The 20,677-nt window shown below is 26.6% G+C and overlaps 2 protein-coding genes across 2 annotated transcripts; both read left to right on the plus strand.

The window, feature by feature from the left end:
• The first annotated feature begins 1,298 nt into the window (after window positions 1-1,298).
• On the plus strand, window positions 1,299-9,372 carry LOC119670735 (serine protease Hayan-like). Its single transcript, XM_038081133.1, has 8 exons — window positions 1,299-1,409; window positions 2,143-2,304; window positions 4,387-4,597; window positions 4,803-5,951; window positions 6,089-6,177; window positions 8,304-8,596; window positions 8,682-8,865; window positions 8,933-9,372. Exons 2-8 carry the CDS (start codon window positions 2,247-2,249, stop codon window positions 9,271-9,273), a joined length of 2,325 nt encoding a protein of 774 aa, XP_037937061.1. The 5' UTR covers window positions 1,299-1,409; window positions 2,143-2,246; the 3' UTR covers window positions 9,274-9,372.
• Window positions 9,373-11,341: 1,969 nt separating this feature from the next.
• LOC119672419 (serine protease persephone-like) lies at window positions 11,342-13,626 on the plus strand. The gene is made up of 4 exons (XM_038083468.1): window positions 11,342-11,394; window positions 12,276-12,568; window positions 12,647-12,830; window positions 13,229-13,626. The coding sequence occupies exons 1-4, from the start codon at window positions 11,355-11,357 to the stop codon at window positions 13,558-13,560; spliced, it is 849 nt and encodes a 282-aa protein (XP_037939396.1). The 5' UTR covers window positions 11,342-11,354; the 3' UTR covers window positions 13,561-13,626.
• The last annotated feature ends 7,051 nt before the right edge of the window (window positions 13,627-20,677 follow it).

Here is a 20,677-nt window from a genome sequence, read left to right on the forward strand (position 1 = left end):
CATTGTCAGCATATAACTTACATTGTTTTGATTGATAATAAAAATTTTGAGAAAAATTTAGATGCTTTGTCAATAACATAGTGTGTTTTACTTTCTGAACACGAGATTGTAGAAACTCAGAGAAATTATCTGAATAACTTAAAATTTACCATATTTTGATCGATTTTTAATAACTTTATTTAATAATACACAATAAAATTAAATTCATGAAATAAAATACTTTTTCTTGATACAAACACGTTTAAAATATTGCTTAGCCAATATAAGTTAATATAAGTCACTTAAAATGAACCAGTTTTTTCGGTTCCTTCGGATTATGTGAATAGTACTGTATATTAAAATTTTTATACAATAAGAAATATTAGAAATCTTATTATTAACAGATATAGATCTCAGTTATAAACGTAATTTTTTTTTTCAAATTCTGGCTTAGCTTGTAATGTTGCAATTACTTTGAATCGAAATTTTTACATACTATTTAGTTTACTGCAGTTAAAGTCACTAATAATCGTTAACATACTATATGCTATATTTTTATTTTTTAATATTATAGTTTAATAATAACAGATATAGTTCTCAATTTTAAAGAAATTTGTTTTCTTGAAATTCTGGTTTGCTTTTGATGCTCCAATCAAGTTCTTTTTTCTGAAATATCAATTTTAATGACAATTACTTGAAACTACTCTACTGCAGTTATAATCAAAAATAATCATATATGTATGTACTGTATTCTTTTAGTTGTTATGATCGGTCATAATATAATAATAAATTTTTTTGCTTCATATTTTTCTTAAGTTAATCGTTTTGTTATTATTTTTATTTTCTACTTTTTAAAAGATGCTTGATTTATTGAAATCTTTTGACCACTCACCATTGACAACAATCTCAGTTGTTTATGTCTCTTTTGATAATATAAAGAACATTTTAAGTATGATTATTCTAAAAATATAAACATCAGCTAATATAAACAGACAAATCGAATTAAGTGATGAGGTTGAGATACTTTCACGCTGAGATTAGTACCTGGAGAAGCGAGTTTGTGTGCGGTTCGTTTTATTTGTTCTGTTCTGTTCGTGTAGAAGAAAAAAAATATAAAAATTTGTATCTCAAGTTATGAGTAAAAGATTTTTTTTGAATTTTTTATATTAACATTATGGAAATATATGTAAAATACAAATATCAACATAGCAAAAAGTGTATCTGAATTGATTGAGTTGATATTTAAAAACAAAAAAAAGTTTAACGGAACCATAAAATATATGGCAAATAAATTAATTATATAAAAAGTTCATTCAGTTTCATTTAAAAGAAAAAAAATTGAAAAAGGTGATTTTATTATACGGATAATTAAGTAATTTACATATGCACGTCTGTTGGCAGTTGACCGCACGAGATTATTAACACAGTTTGTAAATAAAATAAATTTAATAAATAAAATTAATTAATTAAAATAAAATTTTATAGATACGTAATTCCTATGAAAAAGTATTATTAAGTAATAATAAATAATAAAAAGTATTAAAAGTTTTGTCTGTTTAAAATTTAAAAATCAAAGTTGCATAAAAAATTGAGCTTATGAAATGCAATTGATATATAAATTGTTAAAAAAATTCATTTTTATTTTGTTGAATATAATTATTATGTTATTATATTATTGTTTAATTAAACAAATACTAAGAAATAAAAAAGTTTTCATTGAACCTTAAATAAAATATCACACATGTTAAGAAAAGTGATAACCTTTGCGTTCATGACATATATTCTTTTTAAATGTTTTTAAGTGAGTGGCTTTTATATAGAATATATATTAAATATATATTCCTATTAGATTTCTAATGAGTGTTCAAGAAATTGTATTGTGAACGCATTAGAGAACAAGTTTAAAATGTTTTTAAATTGTTTTTATATAGAATATATATTAAATATATATCTCTTTTCGCTTTTTAATGAGTGTTTAAGAAATTGTGTTGTGAACGTGTTGGAGAACAAGTTTATATATTTATAATAGAATTATGTGAATTATATTAAAACAATAAATTTTCATTAATTAACATATATTATATTAATACAATAAAATAAATTTTCTATAACAGTTTCAATAAAACTATTTTATTAATGTAAAAAATATTATATTTTTTATAGTGTAAAATATCTCAAATAAAGAATCTCAGACGCAGACGTGACTGCTGAATTTTGGGATCAAAATATTTTTATCTTTTGTAAAATTTCATTGCATACGAAACCAAATGCAGTTCATTTCATTGCTGAGCTTAGCATTTCTGCTAAAAGTGTCTGCTCTATCCGGTAAGTAGAGTCTAGTGTTTAAGAGAATTTTACAGTAATTTGATATTTTGCTCAGAATTAGAATTAGATCGAATCAATTTCTACAACCGATTGGGGTTGCAATCAATTGCATTAGTATTCGATTGATTTTAAATATAGCTGTATTGATCGTACTGCCTTAGCAGTAAGTTAGAAAAATTGTATTGTTATGTATATTTAAAAAATTATATATCGGTGTTATCCAGTAAATAAGACGTTTATAGAACATTTCATGTGTTAGATATTCCACATATTAGAACAAAAGTGAACTATATACGGGGACATATCGAGTAAATAAGATATTTAAATTTTCTTATTTTGGGAGCATTTTCTTGTGGGAGAACAATAGGTCTTCTTAAATGTATTTGGTGAGCTCAAGTGGGTTTCTAGTTTCAATTACTTGCATTAGAGTTTCTTTGAAATACAGTTACAGTATTTACAGTATCTCTTACATAGTAGAAGAGAAAGGTAAAGTTTTCTCTTCTAATCTAGTAGCTCATAACCCACATATATATAGTCGAATAATAGTTCTTATTACTTAATGAATATTGAAGTTACATATCTTAGCTTCGATAGTTTGTTACGAACAATGACCTTAATTTGCTATGCATTTTTGGTTTATTGTTTTTTTATTTTAACACGATTCGAATAATAATAATAAGAATAATAAAAATTAATTAATTATAATTTTTTTTTGTTGACTATTATTTAATTTTCTTTAAATTTCATATAATTAGATTTCTATTTTTGGATTTCTCTCAGTTTTGTGCGATTTGAATTTAAAATATTTATATAGATTTGATTAATTTTTAATTGGTATACAAAACTATGTCATTGGGACTTGATGTAAACTGGTATATATGTTTTAGTTACCAGAACTCATAAGTTAATTGGAACATTTTTGAAAAGTTGACTAAGGTGACATAGTATAGTTATATGCTAAAAAGCTCTGTGCCGGGTTGTGCTATGTTTTAGCACTAAGTAGTCTATATGACCTTTGGTAGCTATAGTCTTAGAAGAGATGATATTCAAAATAATTCAATTTTATAACTTATAAAAACAATAAGGCTAAGACATCGAAGAAGATAACAATAAACAAGATTTATGTTTAACAGCTTCGTTAGCTCCTCTATTGATCTAATAATATCATTGAAAGCCGTTAGTTTCTTTTAAAATTTTGAGTTGATCAGGTGTTTCTATAATAAATATAAGTGAAAAAAAGAGAAACAGATATTTAATTGTTATAAAATACCTTATAATATCTATATATAAAAATATTAGTTTTATATAAGATTAGTTATAAGATATATTTTTACTATTAGAACTGACAGCAGTACGTCCTGACTTTTGATATATATATTTTTGTGACAGGTTATTTTACTTATTTGGATAAATTAAGGATATTATGAGCCCAAGCCTTTTGGTTTCAGACTATCGCATTCTATACTATAGTAGATGTTATTATCCATCAACCTAGTATAACTTCAATTTTATTAAATAGTTTAAACAGTTGTAAACTGCTTTACTTCCCCAAATAAGTACTAGTTTTGTAAAATAATGTATTACAGTCTTATAATATACAGTAGCACTTCGAACATATATGATTACAATAGTCATATTTGATACTTTAAGCCATACTCTATTACTGTTGGCTTAATATTATTTTATCACTGAGAAAGTTCTCTTTTATTTTTAAATCAAATGAAGGATAATTGAAGCTCAAGCTTTTTGGTTTAAGATTAGTGATGGCATTCTATACCATAGTAATCGTTATTACTCATGACTCTACTATACCTTAACTTTAGCTTAACTTAAAGTAGTTAAGCAGCTAAAATCTGTCTTATTTTTTAGTCTATAGATTACAGTCTTATACTTTGAATATATAATTACAACAGTCATATTTGTGATATTTTAAGCGATATTCTATTGTCTATTCTTTTAATGATTTTTAATGATGGCATGTTTAAATTAAGAGTATCTTCATAAAATATACAAAATATGTTTATATTAAATTTTATTATTGAATGTTATTAAAATTCAAATATTTTAAATTTTATATTCCAGAAGGCGATACTTGCCAAATAAAGCAGACAACAGGTGTGTGCAAGTTGTCATCAAAATGTCCTGAATTAGGAGCTTTAATAAAATCAAAAGTGTTATCCTCAGCAGATGTAATTAGATGTGAGTTTAGCGCATATGAAGAGATAATATGTTGTCCTTCTGGTATGAGGACCGTAAATCCTATAAACCCTACACCTGATGATAAGTTCATATTGTGAGTAATTCTTGTATGTTTTTACCATTGAAAATGTTTCATCGTTGGTTGTTTTGTTATTAATCTTCTTACTAATATACTAAAAACTATCTTAACTAGTTAAAACTTTCATTATGTTAATATCATTATAAGAACAAATTCACTTTCTTTTGCTAAACTTTCTTTTGCTTACTTTTTCGCTTTTGATTTTAATTTCAACATTTAGGAATCCTACAACTGTTGCTAGTAATAAAGACTTTTGGTCAGATCTATTGACAACAACCACAAGAGCTACAACAACTACAACAAGAACTACCACAACAGCTAAGCCAGATTTTTGGTTAGATCTTCTAAACACAACTACAACTACAACGACAACAACGACACCAGAACCTTTAAGACTTGGAGATAAAGAATTGGATCCGAATTCAGAATTTTTCGATTTATCAAAGCTTTTAGCAGATAAGAATCGTCAAATGCAGAACAATGACAATAGAAATCTAAATGTAAACAATGCTCCAAATGTAGAAATTATTACTCCCTTCCCTCAAAATAATAATCCAAGAGGTAGAAATCAGAGATTGGAATCAATTGGAAACACGAGAATACAACCAGGATGGAATAATAATGCGCGAAATGCTCATGTGATACGACCAGGCTCACCACAGTCAGTTAACAATCAATTAAATAATTTTAATAATCCTAACGTTGATTGGGTAGATCAAAATCGAAATCGTAACACCTTTGGTTTAAACAGAAATGTACCTCCACGGGGGCGTGGAAATAATAGGATTAGTGCAAACCAATTAAATTTTATTAATAATCAGAGAAATGAACATATAAGGCCAATGCAAAATGAAAACTTTTTAAATGGGTTTAATAATTTTAATAAACAACAAATAGAAAACAATAATCGTAGAGGCCCTTGGATTCAGGAAGAAAATAATTATGACCTTGACACTGCTAGCAGTAACAATTGGGTATCACGACCAATACAAGGTTCAGCACAAAATAACCAGTTCTTTTCAAATAATAATCCATCACCTAGTGACATGAACTTTTCAAATTTAGTTGATGCTGTCAATGAAAATTTAATTAATTCCGGTATAGAAATTGTAAAAGCTGAATTAGATGACGTTGATCGTGAATTTGAACAACAGAATAATTTTGGATTTCCTTCAAGCATTAATGCTCCAAGATTACAAACAACCACAGTTAGAAGCGCACCTCAATTAGATCCATTTGCACCTTTTCAATTTCGACCGGATCCAACAGATTTTAATAATAATCAAAATGATGACTTTTGGGAAAATGTTAATAAAAATATTTTTAATAATCCTACTAATACTAATATTGCTTGGCCAATGGAAAACAGGTGGTTATGGTTTTATTTAAGTAAAATTAACAATTTATTAGATCTTCTTCTTCTCTTCTTTCTTTTTTTTCTTTCTATAATTTCATTATATAATTTTAAATTTAGTTTCATGTAAATTTTTTTATTTCGTTTTGAAGTTCCAATACAACACCGCCAACTACAAAGAAGCCAACAACTGCTTCACCTGTAACGGATCGTGCTGGAGCAGAACGACCTGCTGTTAAAGGTAAAATTTTTTATTTATTATATATTTTTTTTAAATAAAATATTCGTTTATAATTGCAACTCAGAAAGATTTTTGAAACCGAAGAGATAGGCTTGGTTAAAGATAAACAATATCTATTGATGGAAGATACGATCATCTATAAAAATTCAGTGTTTTATTTCGATTTCCAACTTTGTAGTCCCAATTTTTTAAATCGTTCATTTGAATATCTAAAACACTTTAATCTTCGTAACAATAAAAAAAATTTTTGAGTTTCTATTGTCTATACAAATATATGACTCCTACTTTGTCTATTTTATCTATACTCGTCTCCATGATTAATCGATAGAAACGGTGAGAAGAAAATATATATGCGATAATAAATGATTGATTTTTGTAATCTGTTTTATTTGTATTTGTTTCTATAAACCGTTTTTTGTATCATTTCAATAGTTAAAAAGCTATTAACTAGCCGTGAGAGACTCCTGAAAACTCCTATTAGAAATGTATTGTGAAGACTTTACATTTTGGTTAAAAGGGACCATATTTCCATACAAAAATACCCATATTGGTAAAGTTATATACGGACCATATTTCAGTAATTAAAGAATGATATAACAGAGGTTTATGTCAAAGTCAGATTTTTGTTTAAATTGCTAAAATATTTCAAAAATGGTTGTGTGATTTAAGTATGTTGAATAAAGTGTTGAAATATGGCACAATAATGCATATAATTAGCACATTAATTACAATGCAATGCATTATATAATGAAAGTTAGTTTAATATCACAGGTGTGACTAATTATTAGTTTTTGAATGGTTAATATATTTAATTGAAAAAATCAAAATCTGGGGCGTGCAAGGGATTTACAAGGAAAATCTACATCTACAACTCAAAATTATATAAAAATTAATCAAAATTAAAGAAATTTAATATGAGATTAGACAGATATGAAAGCTTTTTTCTTTGAATCTGGAAGTCTTGGAACCAAGAAGTATGGTAGTTACGGTGATATGATTTATATTATATTTTATATATATATATATATATATGTATGTATGTCAGAAAGCACACTAAATAAAGTCCATAGTTTTATGGTATGTTATATGACCAGATAGATTTTATGAAAAAAAAACTAAAAATTAAAATTTTATTTTCTAGACTTAGCGGAAAATTCTAATTGACGAGCCAGTAAAATTGTGAAATTGTAAAAATGATTTTAATTAGATTTGGGTTGTTTTTATTCTCACTGTATTTAGTCCAAGTCAACCTTATGTTATAATGAATGCTAAGATATTTCATATTATTTGATTTGGGTATATTGACAGTAATCAATTTTGATTAAATAATTAACAAAATTCCTAACGTGTTTGCTTATATGATTCATTTCATATCTCAGGAGTATCGGTTTGATGTTTTATACTACATAGAATTTCACTTCATTTTCTCCGTTACTTATAGAAAATGCTCCGTTACTTTAGAAAATGCTTGTAGAAAGAATGGTCCAATTTCGTGTTACAGCAATGGTAGTCTATTTTCCAATAGCTGTTCATCATTTCCATCATAAAAATGTAGAAATATTAAATGAGATCTAAAACTGTAAAATCTAATTGCCATTTAAGAAAATTGTTGATAGTCTCCTACAATTCGATCTATATAATATATACTTTATCTATCACACATTATTTCCATTAAATAAATTTATTGATTATAATTGAGAGCTGAAACTGTGCAATCTAATTGTCATTTAAGGTAATTGTTTCCATATAATTCATCGTCGATATTTCTATGAAGAAACCTCTCTTTACCTATTTTCTGATATTTTCTACTTTATAAATAATTTGATTACCCGTAGGTTGATTTTATTTTTGCGTTGAGATGGATTTCTGGTATGATTGAAGGAATTGATCATAATTACTTTGTTCTCTACATACTTCTTTATTTTCGTCGAAATGTTAAGTATTTAACTATGTGGTAACACCTATAAGTCATATCAGTAATACAAAAAAAAAACACACCTTGACAAATTAAAGTATCTTATTAGCTAATATTATGTATCTTTTAGTTATGTGGTTATAAATAAATAATTAAATTATTTAATTTTATTATCAATTTGAATATAATTCTAATTTTTCCTGTTTAATAGCTTGCCGTATGATAGAGGCGAATTTGACAGTTGAGTTAACTCCGCATATTCTTGACGGAATCCCAGTATTACTGGGAGAATATCCACATATGGCAGCTATAGGGTTCAGTGTTATTGGAAATGAAGGCGAATATGATTTTCGTTGTGGTGGAACTTTGATTGATCCTAGATTTGTTTTGACAGCAGCACATTGTGTAAACAGTCGTGAAAGTCAGCCTGTCGTTGTGCGTTTTGGTGTTGTCGATTTTAAAAATGAAACACAAATGAAACAGCGCGTAGAAATACCTATTTTAGTGAGTAATTAGGTTCACAAACAAAAAATAAATTAAATATTTCAATGAACTTAAAAAACTAAATAAAACTTTTTTCTTATTATAGAAAGTCCATATACATGAGAATTATAGTTCAAGTAAAACATATAACGATATAGCATTATTAGAACTGGAGAGAAATGTGATATACACACCCAATATCTTTCCAACATGCTTATACACTAATGTGGATGATCCGCCAGAAAATTCTGTGCTTTATGTAACTGGTTGGGGTGTTGTTAATGTTGGAAGTAAGTTTTAAGAATAAAAAATGTTATGAATTTATTGAGAATTTATTGAATTTATTTTTTTTTATAGCTCGTAAAAGGTCCGACATATTGCTGAAAGCTCAATTAAAAGTAACTCCTTTAAGTATTTGCAATAATAGTTATGCTGAACAAGGTTTTGCACGGCAAATATCTGAGGGAATTATAAACTCTCAAATGTGTGCTCATGATGTTGCTGAACTGAAAGATGCATGTCAGGGTGATTCTGGTGGACCATTAAATTTAGTTGTAGACGAAACAACTAAAAATTACCGTATAATTGGCATTGTATCAGCGGGTTTTAGTTGTGGAACTGAAACGCCAGGATTTTATACACGTGTCGCTGCTTTCTTAGATTATATAGAAAGCATAGTGTGGCCCTCATCTAAATAAATTATTAACGTTGTTAAGACTACATACGTTTTATTGTGTGATATTATAACTTTTTATTAAAGAACTGTTATTTTTAAGTAAAATATTTTAATAAATAGAACTAAGTAAATTTTGAAAAATAATTATAATATTGTACATACATGTGATAATTTAAGAAGTTTGAGTCATTGATTAATATACGATATTTGAAATGAGTTTTTATTTAAGCAGAAAAGTTTTCATTATACCTATTAGTAAATTATGTAAAAAATTTGTGGTTTACTTTGGACTTTTTATATTCTAACTAGAATTCTTTTGCTTGTTCTTAATTTTCTAATTAAAACGAAATTTGACAGACTTTGAGCTGCAGATTTAGTATCTGCAATAAGTGTCCAATTAGTGTAAATGATTTCTCAATTATATTTTTACGATTAGTTTTTTTATAATTTGTACGGCTCATTAGAATAAACCTATTAAAATTTATTACATTGGTATAAAAAGAAATCCCTGTACTATATTACTTAATTTTGATAATATAATTTTCAGTTCTCAAAAATTACTATGTTATATATTATACTATGTTATATCCTTTAATAATCAATTGAAAGCTTGTTCTATATTTGGTTCATGATTTTTATGAAGTACATTGTGACCGAAAAGTTTCCGGTCACAATGTACAAACGCAAAATTCTTAATCTTCATCAATATTTATTTTATCTCCTTCAAAATATGCTCCATTAGAAGCGATACACAAATGCCAACGTTTCTTCCAATCATCAAAACATTTTTTATTGGCGCTTTCCGGTATGGCTTTGAGTTCCCTCTGCGAATTCTGTTTTTCGTCTTCTATGGATTCAAAACGCGTTCCTCTGAGTGGTAATTTGAGTTTGGGAAACAGGAAAAAGTCACACGGTGCAAGATCAGGTGAATACGGTGGCTGTTTGATGGTATTTATTGAATGTTTGGCCTTAAAATCGTTGATAATGTTGGCTCGGTGCGAGGGAGCATTATCGTCATGAAAAATCCATGAATTATCCTTCCACAATTGAGGCCGTGGTCTCACGACCGATGCCTAGCTCTCGTGCTATCTCTCTAACACTCACATGAGGATTTTGGAACACGATTTCCTTTGCCTTTTCAATGTTTTCGTCGGTGGTAGAGGTCGAAGGTCGTCCAGAACGCGGCATGTCTTCGACGGTCGTACGACCGTCCTGAAAGGCTTTGTACCACTCATAAACTTGAGTTTTCGATAAAACTGATTCCCCATAAGCCTTTTGTAGCATTCGCAACGATTCTGCACACGAAATTTCGTTCGAAACACAAAATTTGATGCAAACTCTTTGTTCAATATTTTTTTCCATTGTTTTTTTCGCAACGCACTACTGAGGTGAACTGGTTTCAACAGCTGCCGTAAACGAACTGTCTGACAGATCGCGCTCATTTTTGGCATAGTAATTAAGGAAAGTGCTGCCAAACTACATAAACTTAAAATATCGAAAAATATACAGCGCGCGAATTTTAAATGAGAACTTCCGAAAACCTTTCGGTCACAATGTATAACTTTTATTTAAAACGAAAAATACTCTGGTGTAACAGACCCATTATAATATATAATGAGATTTTTATATTTCGACTTTATTACGTTAGTTTGTTACCCCCAATGTGGTACTCCTGTTTCTTTTCTTGGTTTAATTTTATTATTTTAATTTAATTAAAAGCATATAAATCTTTTTATAGTAAATTTGAAGAGCCATCTACTAAAATCTTAATTGTGATATGATCTGGTATACAATTTTACTATCTTTTGGAAATTTTTAAGTGAGTTATTATTTTTAGTTTTTTTCAATTTATTTATTTCGAAATCTTAAAATAAAATTCATTTTTTTTTATTTTTTAATCACTTCATCTATTTTTCCCACTAATTCTTTTCATTACCATATAAATTGAAATGGCTCATTTTTATTATAAGACATTCTAAATAGTATAAGAATAATAATTTTAATGTCGAATAAAAATTTAATAAAATTTTTTTTTCTGTTTATTTCTAAAGTTTTGATTCAACTTCGCCTCTATCGAAACTAACTGAAACTGAAGCACCTGTCATGGATCGAGCGAAAGAAGTAGAACGACCTGCAGTTAGAGGTAAATTTTATTTTAGGAACATTTTTAGATTTATTTGGAGTCAAATATTCATACGTTGCAAGATCCTCAGAAATAAGAAGTAATACTATTGATAAGCTTTATGTTGTATGTCATTCAGTTGATCATTAATATATTATATACATTAAAATGTATATAATTGTATATAAACACATATATGAAGTGGTACCTGATTTAAAGGCATAATTCAGAAATGATTTTCTATATTTAGTGTTGTTTATCAAGATAAAGCAAAACAGTGGATTGTTGATACTTTCCACTCCATTGTTTTTTTTTCGCAATTCTTTACATTGCTTAGAGAATATTATTGATTTTTTTTTTCAAGATACTAAAGCCAAACATAAGATTGCTGATATTTCCAACTCCATTGTTTTTCTTTGCAATTCTTTACATTTCTTAGAGAGTATTACTAAGTAATATCATTGAGAATGTAGTATACGTTGACTTGAGTACTTAGAATGTACCGTATTATATTTTCAGAACTATGAAATTACTGCTCTACAAGATATTTATAAATTATTAATTTGATTTTTAAAATGTTAGCTCAAAGGTGTTTAATTATATACCTATATCTTTATGGAATTGCTAAATAAATTTCGTTCTATTTATCTTAAAATCCTTTATTAAAAATATTAAATATTTAACTCATATTACAAAAATCAAGTTAAACTATCAGTACTCTAAATACAATATAGTATCATTTTGTTGTTGATGTCAACCTTAGATTAACAATGCAATAAAATGTATTTTTAATGAACGAAAGATTCTAGATATGTATTTCTTTAAAGGTTATTATTCAATAAATTTTTCATAAGTTCCATTGTATGTAAAGTTTTACTTTTGATCACATTTTTTTTTTAAAGCTTGTCGATTAATAGAAGAGAATTTAGCAGTCGATGCAGTTGCGCATATACTTGACGGAGTACCAGTATCACTAGGAGAATACCCACATATGGCAGCCATTGGGTTCAGTATTATAGGAAATGAAGATGAATATGATTTTCGTTGTGGTGGGACTTTAATTGATCCAAGATTTGTTTTGACAGCAGCACATTGCGTAAACAGTCGTGAAAGTGTGCCTGCCGTTGTGCGTATGGGTGTTGTCGATTTTACAGATGAAGAACAAATGGATGATCGTGTCGAAATACCCGTTATTGTAAGTAGTTAATTATATAGTAGCAAAGAATTTTGTCATAAAATATATAAAAAATGATATATAATAACTTTATTATAGAAAACTCATATACATGAAAATTACAGTTCCGGCAGTAATTATAACGATATAGCATTATTACAATTGGAAAGAAATGTGACGTACACACTTGATGTATTTCCAATATGTTTATACACAAACATAGAGGATCCACCAGTAGATTCTATACTCTATGTAATTGGTTGGGGTGTTGTTGATGTTACAAGTAAGTTTTTAATTAAAATGGATTCGTTATACTACATTACATATATATAATATATATTTTTCTTTTTAATACTATTTACGTTTTTAAAGCCTTATCTGAACAAAAATAAAAAATTTTTTAGTTGGTTGTTTTTTTCAATTTATTTTATGTAGTTAATGTTATAAAAATATATTCAACGTATTAAAGTTTATTGAACTTCTTCACAGCTGAGTATAGTTACAACTGATTGTGAAAACAAAGGAGTAATTAATAGTGAAATGAATAATAAAATATATATTAAGAAAATAAAAAACCAACTAAAAGTTTTTTTTTATTTTTATTATTTTTTATTATTTTTATTTTTATAAGTCTGTAAGAAATAATATTTTGAAAAAGTGAACTAATATTTTTTTTTTTAGCACGAAGAAAGTCTGATGTGCTGCTAAAAGCAAAATTGAAAATAACTCCATTAAGTGCTTGCAATAGAAGTTATGCTGAACAAGGTCTTACGCGGCATATATCGCAGGGTATTATAAGTTCTCAAATGTGTGCTCAAGATGACAGTGAGATGAAAGATGCTTGTCAGGGTGATTCGGGTGGGCCACTAAATCTAGTTGTAAACGAAACAACCAAAAATTATCGTATAATTGGCATTGTATCAGCGGGTTTTAGTTGTGGAACTGAAACGCCAGGATTTTATACACGTGTCGCTGCATTCTTAGATTATATAGAGAGTATTGTGTGGCCTTAATCTAAGTAAATGATTAAAAGGTGCTTAAACTACATAAGTTTTATTGTGTGATAATTTAATATTTTATTAAGGAACGGTTATTTTTAAGAGTTGTAATAATAATTTAAATTGACTTTTTGAAAGAAATTAATATTATATTAAAAAGAAAAACATGTATGTTATTATGTTAATATTATATTCACATATATTGCATTATGTTTAGCTGATTCGGTCTACAAATCTTGAATGCTGTATTTGTTTCATTAACAAATAATTATTTTGAAAAACACACCCTACAGTCGTTTAAAGTGATTGAAATACTTTATTTTCAAATTACTGTCTCTACTATAAAAGCTTCTCCATCTTTAGTAGTAGTTTCTGCACTATTTTAATGGTACTAATTGAAACTTTTTTTTGAGACCCTATTCTCGAAGTGGAGAGAAGGACAGCAAAGTGGAGTGGAGTGGAGAGTGGAGAGAAGGTCCTTTTAATTTGCCTCATAATTTTACTTTTTCCTCACTGTTCAAATCATTTTTAGTATTTACTTTTAGTATTTTAATATTTACTTTTAGTATTCACTAACATTTATTTGAATGGTGAACACATTCTTAACTTTGAATTTTCTTATTAGATTTTCAAGCCGTTTGATATCAATACAATCAGCTATAAAGTTTATTTTTTATTATCTTTCTAATTTTTTTTTTGATAGAATAAATATAATTTTATAATATATGCAATATATTGATATGGCATATATCAATTATTATTCGACAGTTAGAGTCATCGAGAGAAAGGGTGATAAAAAGAGAGAAGCGGAGAGGCAGAGATAAACAGATAGCAGAGAAAGAGAGAAAATAAAAAGAGAAAGAAAGAAAGATAAGAGAGAAATAAAGAGAGTGAGAGAGAGACGGAAAGAAACAGAGATGAAAAAACAAAGATGATTAATTGAGTATAAAATGATGAGATACAAAAATAACTGTAAATATGTATTTGCAGAAATGATATGTTTATAGTAGAAAATTATATAGAATTTAGAAATGATATCTAAAATTCAAATAAGAGGTGTTTAACCTATCGATAGAAAGTCCATCATTTCCTTTCTCATGACGAGCATCGACAATTTTAAATAACTTAATCGTACTTAAACGTAGTGAAGAGATCTGTAAATGCAAAAAATATAGTAAAATAAGCCACCCTTATATATATAAAGTTTCGACTAATAAATACAATAGTGTTCCTAATATATACATGTATATAGATATACTCAAAATATAAAGTAACAAAAAATTTAAGTAAATTGTGAGTTAAAGCGTTAATGCACATTGAATCACAATCTTCGCATTTAAGAATTTAAGGGTTATGAAAATAATTAGCAATGCATATCTGACTTACTTCAGCCAGAAGGCTTGTAGAATGTTGGAGAAGCTGATTAGGGAGAATGTTAAAAAAATTAGAAGTAACCGAAGAACTTGTTAGCAACGGATGGACGAACTGCAGCTTTTACTTGAAAATAAATAAGCCATGCAATATACCGAACTACAGCTGATTATCAATTTTATTATATTAATTTTTAATACAAATAAGAGTAAATTGTTTTGTGGATATCATTACAAAAAACCGAAAATAACATAAACCTATTTATATTTTTTCTTTTTTTGTGGTTTTAGGTAATAAATAAAAATAAACAGTAAATGAACACACTCATAATCAACATACTAAAAACGAAAGCGATATGTCCGATAAAATGATGAACTGTTTCTGTAATATCATACAAAATGTTTAGTATACTTGTTAGTGTTCTTTTCACGAACGCTATTTTTGTTGTGGATATTTGTAGTTATTCTTTTCCGAATGTAGTATATTTTTTGGTATTCGAAGAAAAATATTTTGGAGATGCTTTTAATATGTATTGTAGATGTTTTTTTTAAGTAGAAAAAATTTTTTTAGCAATTTTAATTTATTTGTATTATATTTGTATATTGATTTATGTATTTTGTTTATGTTTTTAAATTATTTGTTTCAAATAATAACAATAAAAATAAAAATAGTAAAAGTAGTAATAACCCAATAATCAAACTAAACTTTAAACAACAATTTTTTTATATACATATTAAAACTTTTATTCAGTACAGCTAAATGCTCAATAAATTATTATTTCACTTTTTTCATCTATATTTATTTTTGAATAAATCCAATTTCTTATCTTCATTTAAGAATATTAACAAAATACGTGCACACTGAAAAAATTTTTTTCTATCTCGGCAAACAATGCACATTTAAAACATAGCTGAAGTGATTTGCTTGAAGGACATTAAAACACACTAAATTATTTTGTTAATCTTGTCATGAACACTAAAAACTGCACTACTTTCGTGAAGCGAACACTAATGAGAACACTAAAAATGTTTTGTGATATGTTGAAAACAGTACACCATACATACATCAATTTTTTTGAAATGTTTGTCAATAATTATTTAGTTGCCATCTATACGTATTAATATAAATGGCCAGAGAAGTATTGAATTCTTTTTGCTTAACCTTAAGTTTTAGTTTAGTAACCAAAAACTTTAGTTTCTCCAACAACGCCACTAAACAAGCTCGTATAGGTCATATATGATTATTTATATTGTTTGCACATAATTTACAATTGATTAAATTAAAATTTATCAATTTATAGTTGCGTTATACATCCTTACTAAACCAATCTTATAGAAACGTATTTTATGCTATTTTTATTTCTGTGCTATTGGATCTCAATGTTATGTAGATAGCTTAATGAGTCTGTCAGTTGAGAATAAAAATTTTATAGTTTTATATGGCATATGTTTTAATCGCTTACTATTCTCTTAATGCGAATTTAATCTTTTTAAAATATCAGTTGTAGCGACATTGAGATACATCGGACCGGTTTAAATTCGCTCGTATATATTTCTTTACTCAAAGCTTTCTCCAGTTATCGAGAATAGATGCGAGTAAAGCGGCGAGAGGAAGATCTCTTGCTAAAAACAAGAAATAAACCGTCTTAATTAATTAAGTTTTATTGATGATTATTTTAAACTTCAGATTAGTTAGTTGAGCGGCGGATACGTGCGAGGTCTGTGATTGAGTATGCGCAGCGAAAATAATGTGTGATTAATATATTCTTTTTGTGGCATTTTGAAAACAATACAGAGTGAACATATTTTTCAGTAACTTAATTTGTTGAAATAAAAAATTTTGTTAACAAATATATGAATAATGTTTGTTAACTTTTGTTAGTAAACATTAACATTAAGCAAAATATTAATTTTTTAATATATAAAAATTGTGCATAAATGTGCTTTATTACTTATCTTGAGATACTTATCAACAAAGCTTGCTAAATCATTTTGTTCCTGTTGCTTTTGGTATATAGGAAAAATAAAAAAGAAGAATATTTAAGTAAGTCTATATAATATGATTGAACTATAAATAACTTGACATTTTGACGATCTAATCAGGAATAGATCGTATAATCAAGACATTTATTGTGTACTCGAGGTTTACGTTCAATAAATTTGTATATAAATGAAATAATATAATTGTCTAAAACATAAATACAATAAAAGTATTTAATAATATAAAATCAGTGAAAAATTCTGTCAACGTTATTGTGCATTTGACGATCTAATCAAAAATAATTTTCAATTTATATAGTATATATATATTGCACTACAAAAATTGTATTATGAGAAGATTTTTAATAAAACATATATAATTAAAGTTTTTTATAAATTACAAACAATTATTACTATATAAGAAAATTTAGCTGGTGACTAATTTGTAAAAAGGTACTGAATAATCAAAAATTATACATATTTCCCAATGTATAAATGTTGGGTTTTCACCAGACCCATTTAGTGTTTATTTTAAGCGACTTATAATTATTTGACATCTAATTTTTTTGATAATGTATGTTTTTATAGAAATATTTTTATTTGTTGTTTCCAAAATTTTTTTATTACTTTCCTTTGTTGCAATTTTATTGTTGAGTGGTACTTTGACTCTTGTTTATCTTAATGAATATATTTATTTTATAAATGTAAATTAAGACATATCTTTTCATTCGATCGATATCAAAGTTGAGCACTGTCTTGATATGTGATATAATTAATCTAAATTTAGTTTAGTAGAAAATATGTAGTGTGATTTTTTCGATGTATGTTATGTCAGAAGTTATTATGACAAATAATGTCGACTTTTGTGCTTTTATACCTATGCACTGTGTGTAAAAAATATCTGGAATTTATATATACAAATTAAAAAATAAATACTTAATGTACACATACTCGTAATATATTAAAAATATATAAATTACAATTAATGTTGTCATTCCAAAAGGAAACAAAAATAACTTCAAAATTAAAGGTCCAATGATTCCATTGTGACTCATGGAATGATCTTGGAGGGCAATTTCAATTATTAAAAATACATGTCCTAAAAATTTATCGCGTAGTGAAGCTAAAGCAGGGTTTATTATTTGGTCTGTTGATTGTTTCAGTCTCTTTTCCATTGTGATTAATGGAATAATCTTGGAGGACAATTTAAATTATTAAAAATATAGTTCCACGAAATTTATCGCGTAATGAAGCTAAAGCACGGTGTATTATTTGACCTGTTGATTGTAGCAGTCTCTTGTTGAAACCACATTTTCGCCAGTTCCTTATCTATAATTTCATTTCAAAAGATTCAATAATTTGATAGGTACGTGCCTGAAGAAATCATCATACTACAGTGATTGATAGGAACTTTTTTATTTGTTCATTTTTTACAAAAGTTACAAAAATTTACCTGAGTTTTTATATTTTTGGAATTATAAGATGGCTTTAAATATTATAATAACTTAAATTAAAATATAGTATAAACTTAAAGTATCCAATGATTAGCTATTTCAACATATAAGAAAAAGACATATCATTTACGACCACGTAGGTATAATAAGTCGTGGAAAAGGTTAAAGTCGTAGTTATAAAAACCTTATCACATTGAAAACTTTAAAATATATAAATACTTATTTGTGTCCTAAAATACATTTTTCATTTTTTTATTATCAAATAAATGGTTGCAGCAAAACCTTACACAAACAGTAAAATCCCATTTAAATTATTTTTCATAATATGGTAATTATATTTTCAAATTTATATATAGAAACAATAATTATATATTTATTGTAAAAATAAGCTACAATTGTATACTCGTTAATTATACTAAGGATTCTTAGTTAGAATGCGATCGAATGATTTTTAACATCACAGTATTGTTTTTTTGAAAAGAATGTGTGACTCATACAAAATTCATATTTATTTATGAATTCAAGCAAATAAAAAATCTCAGAATATTGTATTATAACTGCACTTAAGTGATACAAGAAGATTTTTGTGTGCTGTTTTGAATTTCCGCAATAAATCAAAAGTATTTGTAATAACAAATATTTAAGATTCAATACATGATTCCAAAAAGTAACGAGAGACTGCATCTGTGCCATAAAATGGATAATGTACATGTATATCTTAATATGTGAGGATTTAGTTTTTCGATTAGCAAGATTGTTTTTATTGTTTTTGGAGTGAATAATAACATGACATACAAACATAAAAAGTTAACACTAGAGATTTCCAATTATAAAGTATTTCCTTGAACCCCTATCACCTACGCAGTTAGTGCTTAACTTAACTCATAAGTAAACTCTTAAATTGGAAACGCTCTTATAGTACCAACCATTTTGGACATTTTGGACATTTGGACATGACATTATAGTTTTGACATATTAACATGAGTAAGCGTTAGTAAGATTTATGGGCTAGTGGAATTATAAGTCTATATTGTTTGAAAGATGCTATGAATGTTACAAATAATTGAGAGGTAAAGATTATTATAAGTAAAGATTATTCTTTATTTAAATGGTGTTACAGTGCAACTGGTTTATTTTACAGCACGCGACACAATCAGAATATTGCAAAAAAAGATCTCACCCTTCTGGATATTTTAAGTCGTTGGTCTTCTTAAATAAATAACAATGGATATTAATTTACTTAGAAGTCCAAATGCTCAGAGTTTAAAAAGTTCTAACAAAAGTATGCGAATAATATTTCGCATCTATGACCAAAACTATATTTAAACATTAACAGCAGTAACGGCAAAATATTTTAAAAATGGTTATTGTAATTGTCTTTTTTTATTTTAATTTAAAAACTTGACTTCTAAAGTAGCTATTTTCAAAAAACCTTTTAGCCCAGTAAATAATTTCTCGGCTAATAGGAAAATACTCTAAATTGATTTATTATTTTCTCATTTCTCATATGTATATAAAGACTCATGTAAGAGGGTAGTTTTTGAAAATTAAATTAAAGTTTAGATGAAAACAGTGATTGTGTTTACATTATATGAAAAATTAATAATATAAATTTGAAATCTATTTGAAATCTATTATAAACAATCTGAATTCGGATCATCTAGTATAAAATGGTCTGAACTTTCCCAGGAGGGATTAAACCTAAAGATCCCTCTTGTATACGCCACTATTAGGAAATGTTCACAATATTGCAGCATTTATGATTGCATGTCAATTAAGTTATCTTCTAAAATACTATATACTATAAACCTTTTTTTTAATTAATTAATTTTCGACTAAGTATATGTAAATATAAAATTACAGCTAATAAGAAAATTAATGTTTTATAGTAGATAATACAATACAATATTTTTTGTTGCTATTTTTAAATCAAAATTGTTTGTTTATATTTTGTATTGATTTTATCTTTAACCAGTGAACATCTGCCGCGTTTGACAAGAGTTTTTTTTATTTATTGATTATTAAGTGAATACTCTCTTAGATAATTTAAAATAATTTTAATTAAAAACCTTGAACCTCACATCAATTCATGAGTTTTTATATAGTATAATAATAATGATTTACTCGCATTTGTTAGGCTCTCTTTTGATATTGAATAATTTTTTATTTTCATTGAATATAATTTGAATATTAGTCAAATTTAATCTATTATAAAATATTATAATATGATTTATAAGTGTTCAAATATTTGGAGAATTTTTGTTTTATATACTAATATAGAAAGATTTCTGATTTTTTTTTAATTTAATTAAATTTTAATAGGTTTAA

This window comes from Teleopsis dalmanni, chromosome 1 (genome assembly GCF_002237135.1).
Source record: "Teleopsis dalmanni isolate 2A chromosome 1, ASM223713v2, whole genome shotgun sequence".
Lineage (NCBI taxonomy): Eukaryota > Metazoa > Arthropoda > Insecta > Diptera > Diopsidae > Teleopsis > Teleopsis dalmanni.

Excerpts from the sequence above, each read along its gene's own strand:
- LOC119670735 (XM_038081133.1), top strand. The coding sequence starts at position 2,247 with ATGCAGTTCATTTCATTGCTGAGCTTAGCATTTCTGCTAAAAGTGTCT. Across the intron at positions 5,952-6,088 it reads GCTTGGCCAATGGAAAACAG|TTCCAATACAACACCGCCAA; the intron begins GTGGTTATGGTT and ends TTCGTTTTGAAG. Across the intron at positions 8,597-8,681 it reads GCGTAGAAATACCTATTTTA|AAAGTCCATATACATGAGAA; the intron begins GTGAGTAATTAG and ends TTCTTATTATAG.
- LOC119672419 (XM_038083468.1), top strand. The coding sequence starts at position 11,355 with ATGGATCGAGCGAAAGAAGTAGAACGACCTGCAGTTAGAG. Across the intron at positions 11,395-12,275 it reads AGAACGACCTGCAGTTAGAG|CTTGTCGATTAATAGAAGAG; the intron begins GTAAATTTTATT and ends TTTTTTTTAAAG. Across the intron at positions 12,569-12,646 it reads GTGTCGAAATACCCGTTATT|AAAACTCATATACATGAAAA; the intron begins GTAAGTAGTTAA and ends ACTTTATTATAG.